Source organism: Elephantulus edwardii, unplaced genomic scaffold (assembly GCF_000299155.1).
Source record: "Elephantulus edwardii isolate Elephantulus edwardi_28Jun2011 unplaced genomic scaffold, EleEdw1.0 scaffold00135, whole genome shotgun sequence".
Classification (NCBI taxonomy): Eukaryota; Metazoa; Chordata; class Mammalia; order Macroscelidea; family Macroscelididae; genus Elephantulus; species Elephantulus edwardii.
This window is the reverse complement of record NW_006399885.1, coordinates 6,213,572-6,223,794: the sequence shown is the minus strand read 5'-3', so window position 1 is coordinate 6,223,794 and position 10,223 is coordinate 6,213,572. Positions and strand designations below refer to the sequence as shown.

The 10,223-nt window shown below is 48.9% G+C and overlaps 1 protein-coding gene across 2 annotated transcripts in view; it reads left to right on the top strand.

The window, feature by feature from the left end:
• The first annotated feature begins 2,448 nt into the window (after positions 1–2,448).
• Positions 2,449–10,223, top strand: part of SPATA13 (spermatogenesis associated 13) — a 112,572-nt gene continuing 104,797 nt past the window's right edge. The window contains exon 1 of one of the 2 annotated variants that reach the window (XM_006894113.1): positions 2,449–4,047. In XM_006894113.1, coding sequence (XP_006894175.1) covers positions 2,449–4,047 — 1,599 coding nt within the window. Of the gene's footprint in view, positions 4,066–10,223 lie in introns of both variants that reach the window. The other variant, XM_006894112.1, reaches the window with a different exon arrangement.

The following is a 10,223-nucleotide window of genomic DNA, read 5'->3' as shown; positions in this document are numbered from 1 at the left end:
TTTCATTGTGTGAATATACCACAGCTTCTCTATCCATTCGTTTGTTGATGGGCACTTGGGTTGTTTCCAACTCCTTGCTACTGTGAACAAAGCCACAATAAACATGGGTGTGCATACACCTCAGTTTCTTTCTTTCTTTTTTTTTTTATGTGTGTACCGTCAAATCGAATCTGACTGGTACAGGAGGTGATTGTTCCTCCTTCTTCAGCAGAGCGTCTGGTGGATTTGAACTGTGCATCTCTGGGATTGCAATGCAGCCTCTTGCCATTAGGCCACCAGAGCTCGCCACACCTCAGTTTCTAAACTGACTTCATTGCTTTCCAGTACTCTGAAAAGGTCCCTGACAGCACATTTTTTCCAATGCAATTTATCTTTTTATTTCCTGACTGTTGGTGCCAAGAATGTTGATTGTGGAGCGTAGCCCGCCCCCCCAACATAATCTTAATTTTATTCAAACATGGTTAAGCAATAAGAAATTTACTAGAAACTTTTTTCAGTGTTTTTTTAAGCTAGGTCTTTGCTGCCTTTTCTTTTTTAATTAGTTTGCATACAATAATTTATATACACTGTGTTTCATTCACCCATAAAAGTTTTGTTATTTGCTTCTTCTTAAAAGAAAAGTAACTCATTTTGTTAAATGTTTCCAATAATGGTTTTATGGCAGCTCTGGTCTCAGAATATGAGACAGGTGGAGGATGTGGCTCTGGGCTCGAGCTCTCTGCTCTCAGGCTATGTCCTCTGGACAAGCAGGTGGCAGTGGCAGGTACTGCAGGGCCCAGGGAGCTCCTGCTGCTCAGAGGGCTCAAACAGGGAACCGGCCAGGACAGGGCTGCCCAGCTCGAAGCTCCTTTGTTTCCTCTGTCCTGACAGCTGCCACTACAACCTTTTCCTCTGACCTCCGCAAGCTACTCACTCCAACACCAGCAACAAGAACTCCCATAACATTTTCTTATGGTGTTCATACACCACCCAGATAGCATAGCGTCCTAATTCACAGAATGTAGTGTAGACATTAAGTGACAAACATCTGTCTCTATTTCCAAATAGTGCACAACCTTTGAGTTACCTTGCCTCATGGTAACCCCACGTGTCAGAGTAGAACTGTGACATACTGTACTCTGTGAAAACCCTGTGCCACAGGGGTTTTATTTACTAACTTTTGGGAAGTAGATTGCCAAACCTTTCTCACAAGGTGCGTCTGGTGGACCTGAACCTTCAGCCTTCCAGTCAGCAGCCTACCATATTAAACATTTGTACTACCCAGACCAAAGCCAAAACCTGTTACCATCAGGTGACTCTCATGGGTTACAGAATAGAATTGTGCTATAAAGTTTGTTTTGTTGGCTGCAATCTTTAGGAAGCTGATTGCCAGGCCTTTCCTCTGTGGAACTGCTGGGTGGGTTTGAATCACCACAGGTTAGTAGTCAAGTGCTTAACTTTTGGTACCACCTGCACACAATTGGGGACCTCTGGTGGCCTCATGGGTAAGGAGTTGTGTAACCATCCCAAAGACAGCTAAGTTCAAATACACCACCTTCCCCCAAAGAGAAAGATGGACACTTTCCTTCCCTGTGATTTATAGCCGCAGAATACCCCTGGAGGGTCAACCATCAGTAGGTTCTATCTTAATGACAAGAAAAACTGGCACTATTTGTATGTATATATATATATATACTTAGGTTTGTTATCAAATGAATTAGGAAAGAAGCCAAAAATTAGCTTTTCTTTGAGAAGCAGCTCTGGTGGCACAGTGGAATGGTGTTGGACTGCTAATCTAAAGATTCCACTGCTGCTTTGTAGAAAGATGAGACAAATTACCTAAAAATTGTTGTTATTGTTGTCAGGTCATAAATGACCCCTCAGCAGATTTTCAGCAGCAGTCGATTACACAGGAGTAGACTGCCCAACTCTCTCCATCGCAATAGCTGGTGGATTCGAACTCTGTACCTTCGGGATTGCAGCACAGCTTACCAATACGTCGCCTTCCATTCTGTCTTACCTGGTTGCTAACAGCTGGAATCTACCCTGGGCAGTGGGTGGCTGCTTTGTTTATTTACTCAGCCTTGTTATTTACAAACAATTGGGCTGCTAAGCAAAAGGTTGGCAGTTTGAATCCACCAGCCTGCTCTACCAGGGAAAAACAGGCAGTTTACTCTCTAAAGATCGGAGAGGGAAGGGAAGTGTGATTTGGAACCAACTGGACCCCAGTGGCGGGATCTTGGGGCTTCTGCTTTTTGCAATTGTTAACAAAAACCATTAATGCTTCCAATAGAGACTCTTGTGTAGAGAAACACAGCTAAAGCTCTGCGTTTTTTTCTTTTCTCGGCACAGGCAGAAGCCACAACGGAGGAGCCCGATGTCCCGGGCGTGGGTGGAAGCCAGGTGGCCGACGGAGGTGGCGGCGGAGATGGCGGGCCTGGCCTGGGGCCAGCCGACGAGGATGTGGCCATGGCTCTGAGCCTCGCAGCCCTGCGGCCCCAGAACATGACGACGGCCCCCAACGGCCACGGAGCCGGCCTGTGCGCGGCCCCCGAGCCCAGGGAGCCGGGGATGGACACGCGGCCCTCGTGCCAGAACGGAGGCTGGGCCGGCGGGGACGGCGAGCCCGAGGCCCCGGAGCCCAAGGCCAGCCCTGCCCGGCTCCTGCGCTTCTTCTCCGCCGGCCGGAAGCGCGCGCCTCCCGCCGATCGGGCGCCCGCGGGCCTGGTGGGCAGCTCGTCGGCCTGGAGCGCGCTGGCGTCCTTCCGGAAGATGGGCTCCTTCAAGAAGCTCAGGTCCTCGGTGCTGCAGGGAATCCAAAGCCGGGAGGCGGCCGCGGCCAAGGACGAGGCCACGGCGGCCCAGGACGCGGGGAGGCCCGTGTCCAACGGCGCGGGGCCCCCGGGCGGCCGGCTCTCGTGCCTGGGGCTCCCCCTGGAGGCCGGCGTGGGTGGCGCCTCGGATTGCTCCGACCTGGAGGAGGCGGACGACGCCTTCCAGAGGAGCACGCACCGCTCGCGCAGCCTCCGGCGCGCCTACGGCCTGGGCCGCATCAGCCTGCTGGACCACGAGCGCCACCGCGGCCGGCCGCTGTCCTCCTGCGTCCCCGAGCCCAGGGTGTGCGAGCCCCGTGGGCGCAACCCAGACCCCGACACGCTCGTCTACCGGCGGAGCAAGAGCACCGACAGCCTCAACTTCCTGAAGAAAAGCTCCTTCAAGCGGAAGTCCACGTCCAACCTGGCGGAGCTGCAGGTGCCCGAGAAGCCGGGGCCGCAGAGGACGCTGAGCAGTTCTTCAGCCGACTCAGACAAGTTCGGGGGCTGCGAGCGGAGGACCAAGCGCTGGAGGAGCCCCCTCAGGGCCAAGGACTTCGACCGCGTCCTGAAGCTGGTCAGCAATGTCACCGAGGCCGCGTGGAAGCGGGAGAGCCCGAAGAGCAGGGCGCCCTCGCTGGGTGAGCCCAGCCTGAGGCTGCGCCTCAACACCAGGCTGCACGACGACTACTCCCGCCGCGTGTCCACCAGCACCGAGCCCGACAGGAGGCGCTGTGGACCCTCCACGCCGCCCATGGACGCGCCCGGCACAGCCGCCCCTAGCCCGGCCCCCCGGGGGCCCCACGTCGACGTGGAGACGGCCGTGTGTCCTCTGGAGGCCAGAGCCGCCCCGATGGCTGAGCGTGTGCACGCCTGCCCCGCTGACCCCGCACCCAGCCCCTTTGTCCAGGACCCCGCCGTACCCACGCCCCCCAGCAAGCTGACCTTTGATCCCGAGCGGCCCCCCACGCCTCTGCGGCCCACCACCCCCAAGCCGCAGAGCCCCCAGAGCCCGGGTGCGGGCAGCGCCAGGGGCAATGTGCATTTCGCCTGTCCCAGTCATCACAGTGCCCTGTCCCTGAGCTCCATGGAGAGCGAAGAGAGGGCCGAGGGGCCCAAGGAGCAGGGTTCCGTGGCCTCCCCAGACGGGGTGCAGACCCCAAGTGGTGATGACGGTAATGAGGACAGCGGCATCAGCAGCTACTCTCAGCTGAGCCTGAGCGGGGCCGCGGGGCCAGAGGACAAGAAGGAGGAGGTGAGGACCAAAGGGCAAGTGCACCTTGTGGGTGACTGCTTGTCCGTGGGGTGACTCTCAGGGCGGGCACCCCTTACCCACGCCTGACATTTCCATGGTCCCAAGCGCCCCCATTAGTGGTCATGGTGAGGGTTTGTTAGCTGCCATTGACGTGTCCTTAAATCATGGTGACTCAATGATGTCCTCATGTCCCATGGTGTTTTCATTTGCAGATTTTAGAGGGTAATCACCAGGCCTTTCTTCCTAGTCTTAATCTGGGAGCACCACTGAAATCTGTTAAGTATCAAGAAACATACAGGTCTTTCCTATCTGCGTCTATCACGTAACCAGACCAAACCACTGTCATTGAGCCCATTCTCAAGAATAGGGATCCTATAGAACAGAGAACTGCCCCGTAGAGTTTCTGAGGCAGTAAATCTATATGGAAGGAAATTTTCACATCTTTCTCCCATGAACTGCTGACCTTTTGGTTAACAGGTGAGTATATTAACCACCATACCATTAGGCCTTCTTGTCCCTATGTAAGGCAAGATGTTTATCCCCACGTTATTCTTCAAGGAAACCAATAACTCTGAGCTAATAATTATACTCTGATTGGTGCAGGTAACAGTTGTCAAATTGCTGCTGCATCACAGGTACTTTTTGTGCAGTGAATTGCTAATCTCTGAAATTCCTGAAGGTGATGCTTCCCACACCATTCAATTAAAGTTTGATTAATCACCTGCTGAATGTTAAGATCCCTCATGGTGCTGTGGGAGAACTTTGATTGCTAGTCAGAAGGTTGGGAGCATGAAGGGACCAGAGAGATGGGACAGTCTGCTCCTATTAAGATTTACAGCTTTAGAACCTTCATGGGGCTCTGTACTTGTATAAGGTCATTGTGATGCTCTGGAGACAGTGGATTTCTTTTTGCTGAGAGTTCTAGTGACACTGTGGTTAAATGTTTGATTGTTAAGAGAAATGCCACCAGTTTAAAGCACTAGCTGATGCACATGTGAAATCTGAAGCATGTGCCTCAGAAAAGAGACAGCTTTGGAAATCCTGTGGGGCAGTTCACGGTGAGTCAGAATTGACTCGACGGCAGGTTTTGGGTTTTATTATGGACTCTGTGAATGGAAAAGTTGTTCTACTCCATGCAGCCACTGCGTGCTCTGGAAATTTCCATCTTTGAAACACTTTCTGACCCTGATTGTGTTCGCATCTCCCTCTCAGCAGAGTGCATATAGAGCAGGGTGTACCTGCAAAGATACTGCTGCCTGTTAGTCTTACTGCCTGGGGATGGGAATGCGTGAGAAAGAGTCCTCTTCATGCCTTTCAGCCCCAAATGATGGCTGCTCGCAGGGGCTTTATGAGGGTGATTGTGCTTATTTTAGAGCTGAGTGCAAGCATCTCCTGAATTGCCTCAACTAATAGCTGTCAAGGCCCCGAGAGCAATGTTCTCATCATAGGCTGTCAGAATTCAAGACGACTTCACTTGCCTGTATAATTTTCACTTTATAATCACATTCAGTAATATTACCTTACATGGTGGGGAGCTGGGGCCACGCACCCCTGTGGATAGATTGTAAATGAGTATTCGCTTACATCCTGGGACAGCTTTGCAGATACAAATTGGCGTTAGTCTCAGAAAATGTTCCCCTAGCAACAGTTCCCTCTCCCCGCATCCCTAGGGCTCAGCTGGGCCTTCACTTCTGTTGCTGAATGCCAGTCCACAAAGGGCTACAAACTCAAGCCTTTTTTTGTGGAGTTTTTGTTTCTACCCTCTGCTCTGTGGGGAGCCTGGATACTGGAATATCTGGTTGTTCAATTTCAAGAGCTCCAAATCCCAAAGCTCCTTGGACTGGGGTCTCCGGGGCAGCTAGAGCAGGGCAGGCCACACTGCAGGTGTCCTAGACCTGTGTGGAAAGCAGTGGAGATCAGCAGAGCCAGTCTGGCTCCTTAAGTCTTCTGGATTGTTGACAAGTCCCTGCCTCATTTGCATATTTTGAAAGCAGCCTTGGTGAGGGTTGTCAGGACACAGCCTCATTCCAGGAAGCCTTCCTGTTGGGCCAGTGTCAGGGCCTCCCTGCCTAAAGGAGGAGACAAAGAGTTCACCTTTCCTCCACCTGATCACTGTCCAAGGAGCCCTGGTGGCCTAGTGCCTTACATGCGCTACTAACCAACTGAAAGATTCAAAGCCACGGGCTGCTCGGCAGAAGGATGACGTAATAGCTTTCTGTGAATATTGACAGCATCAAAAACCCTGTGGAGTTACCGTGAGTCAGAATCCACTTGATTTCTAGTTCTGTCCTCATTGATGGTTCAGGACTGCCCCAGGCCCCTAAAAAGAATTTGCAAAGATTCTTAAATTTCTCCCCACCCCTCCCCAGTATCTGTCATATCTAATTCATGGCAGCCTCATATGTATTAGAGTGCAGCTGTGCTCCATGGGGTTTTCAGGGACTCATTTTTTGGAAAGACATCACCAGATCTTTCTCCTGAGGTTCCTCTGTGTGGACTTGAGCCTCTAACCTTTTGGATAATAGCTGCGTTCATTAATAATTTGCAGTTTTTAACAGGATACAATGACTCTAAGCAGAGCATGACCAGTCTCACTTCTGCCCCTTAATCTGAAGTGCACATCTGTCCCCCACCCAGTATTAGAGAGGTGGTGAAACCATGGGGAGACTGCTTCCCACAGATTAAAACAGCCTGTTCATACCTTGCTCATTGCATGCTAGTGCTTACTGGTTCCTTTTCCTCTTACAGTGCAAAACCTGGAAGGTTCTTTATGTTAAAGATGAGAATTTTATTTTCTGTTTAACAGCGCTCCTGAAAAGGTAATCATTGAAATAGTTTTTTCCCCTGAGTACATATTAAGTAAACCATATGCTGTAAGGGTTCTTGTCTAACTCCATCTCTTAACTCACAAGGGGTTTTGATACAGTTTTTTGTGAACTTTTGGTATTCTCAGTTATATAGCATTAATTTCTGCCCACACAGGGAAAGCAGAAAGAACAATGATACTGAGATTTGATTTAATACTAGCATACACCTGATCCTAGTTTGGCAAATTTACCTCAAAATATTCGTCACGTTTTTAAGTTGCATTTATTTCCTGCGATATTCCTATATATAGTACATCACACTTCCTCCTTTAAGAAAACTGTGAAAAAGAGAAAATAGGATGGTTTTAATCACTTTACATTTTTTTACATTGAGAATTCTTTCAGAGAGTATTAAGCACTTGCAGACAAGTTCTTATAAATTAATAGCTTTTTATTTTATGCAAATAATGCATCTTTTGGTGAGGTCTGGTGGCCTAGTGGCAAGAAGCTGCACTGTAATCCCAGAAGTGAGCAGTTTGAACTCACCAGATGCTCTGCTGGAGAAGGAGTGACAGTCTCCTCCTGTACCAATCAGATCCAGTTTGATGGTACACACACACACACACACACACACACACACACACACTTTAAAAAAATTGAAAAAAAAATCCCACAAATACTTCTTTTTTAAAAAATTGACATTAAAATAGGCTATTTTTTAACAAAAGGATTTGAAGTTACAAAGAAAAGAGCTCACATGGGTGAGCTCAGAGTATGTGATTTATAAATACTGGTCAGAGAAAGATGAAGACTCTCAACAAGATGGATTGACAGTTGACACAGTAACTACCACAATGGACTTGAGCCTGAATGACAGAGATCATGAGGTTGGTGCAGGATGGGGCAAACTTTGGATCGTAGGGTTGTTTTAAGTTGTAGTCAACTTGATAGCACCAAACAACGCCAATGTGTTCACACATACTTTCTGAAGAAGGGTTCTTGAAGAATAAAGACTTTGAAAAATTAAAATTTGAATTAAAGTTTACAGAGAAGATTAGTTTTCCATCCAACCGTGCATGTACATTTTGTTTCATGGCATTAGTTACAGTCCCCACAATGTTAGCTGCCCTCGTCCTGCCTCCTCCCGCTGAGTATTTTTTCCATTCTTCCCCCTATCCTGTCCTGTCCTGCCTACTTAGCTTTATCCTTGGACAAATGCTGCCCTTTTGACATTATGTGGTGAATTGTTCAAAGGAGTAGGTACCTTCCTCCCTTGTATTGTGTCTTAATACCTAGGCTGTTGTTTGGTTGAACGTTAAACACTGGACTAGATTTTGCTCCAGACTTGAAGTGTGAGTAAGGCACATAATCTGAGAGATTCCAGTCTCTATCAGACTGGCTAGTCTGGCCTTTTTTGAGTTTCAGGGTTTTTGCATATTTTTTATCCACTCTTTTGAAGACCTACTGTGACCCCGTTTTTGAGTGGTCAGTCAGCTGTGGTGGCCGGGCACCATCTGGTGGTCTCAGGGTCGTGGAGGTTGCGATTCGAGTGGTCCATTGGTCCCTCTCTGCTTTGCTTCCTCCTCTGTTCCGCACAGGGCGAAACCAATAGTAGCATCTTAGATAGCTACTCACAAACTTTTGTGACCCCTGTCACTTACTTACCAAAGAAGAGTAGGAACTTTTAAAAAAGCCTCTGTAGATGGATTCGTCACAGTCCTACTGCCTCATATCCTCCATCCTGTAATCCCAGGAGTCTTGAGAGACTCAGAGTCAAGGTCTCATTTATCCTAGCATCTTTCTTGATCTTACAGCTGAGGGAGCAAATGTGATGAATCTGACTAATATCTTTGATGCTTTTTCATGTACTCACTTCTATTTGGAAGCTGACCCCAGGGAGCGCTGGTGGTGTTGTCTGTAGGCAGTTGCACCACTAACTTAAAGACCACACCCCTCTGGCAGTTCAAGTCCAGCAGCCACTCCATGAGAGAAAGATGGACAGTCTCCTTCCATGCAGTTTATAGCCTCTGCAAATCTGTTGGAGGGTCATCTGTGAGTCAGTTCCAACCCAACATCAATGAGTTTGAGTTGTAAACTGTGGCAGGTCTCCTTGTTCACCTCATTGTCTTGCCATCACTTGGACTTTATAAAAGTCTCCTGTGACTGCAGACTGGGAAGAGGTGGTTGGCCCCAACCCTGGAGAGGGACAGCTGCTATTTCAGGTAGGTGGCACTGGCACTGAAGCAACTTCATCTAAGACTTCCGTCACTTCTGTAAAAGCGGAAAAGGAATGCAGCTGGAAGCCCCCTAAGCCCCCAAACCAGTCACCTACCATGGCACCCCACTTTTCCTCCCCTTCCCACTACCAGCACATAACTGGTCTGATAACACATTTTTAAGGATACAAGCTCTCCAGCACCACAACTGAAAGTCATCCATTGCTCTCGTATTCATTGTCCAGCTCTCTAATGCACAGCAAGTGATTGAAAAGACCATCAGGTACCTTAGTCTTTCAACTGACATTATTGCTCCTTAGTGCTTTTGAGAGGCTCTTGTCAGGAGACTTAAACCATGTAGTAAGTCTTTGAATTTCTTGACTACTGGTCCAAGGGTGTTGGTTGTGGATCCAAGTAAGATGAAATCATTGACAATGGCAGTCTTTTCTCCATCTGTCATGATGTTGCCTGTTGGCTCAGTGGTAAGGATATTTGTTGTCTTGATGTTGAGATGTAATCCATAATGAATGAAGGCTGCTGTCTCTTGTTCAGCTTGGCTAGCAGCCCAAAATGCCACCAGTGCTTGCTCCCCTTTCTAATTTTATGCTTCTGCTGCCACCTAGTGGTAAACTTGGTTGTAAGGCCAGTGAGGTGTTACCCAGTACCTGATTTAAAAATGCAGTTTAGTGTTCTCCATAGTACTTTCCTTATAAAAGTGCAGGCAGAGAAGTTTAGGTGGTTTTCTGACTTTTTAACCATTTCACACAATGACTACACTAAGTCCCAGCAGTGGATTCCTCTCTTTACAGTTCTACAACAGAGCAAGTGGTTTGTGGCATTGGTGAAGCATACCAGTTGTTGTTGTGTGCCGTCGAATCACTTGCGACTCATAGCGACCCTGTGTACAACAGCCCTAAACTCTGCTCTGTCCTGTGCCATTCGCACTGTCTCCGATACACCCATCCTGATTACCCTAGTCACTGAATCAATCCACCTCATAGAGGGCCTTCCCCTCCTGCATTGTCCCTCCACCTTCCCAAGCATGATGTCCTTCTCCAAGGACCTGTCTCTCCTCACAGCATGTCCAAAGTATGTTAGATGGAGCCTCAGAATCCTTGCCTCCAAGGAGCCACCCGGTTTAACCCTCTCCAGG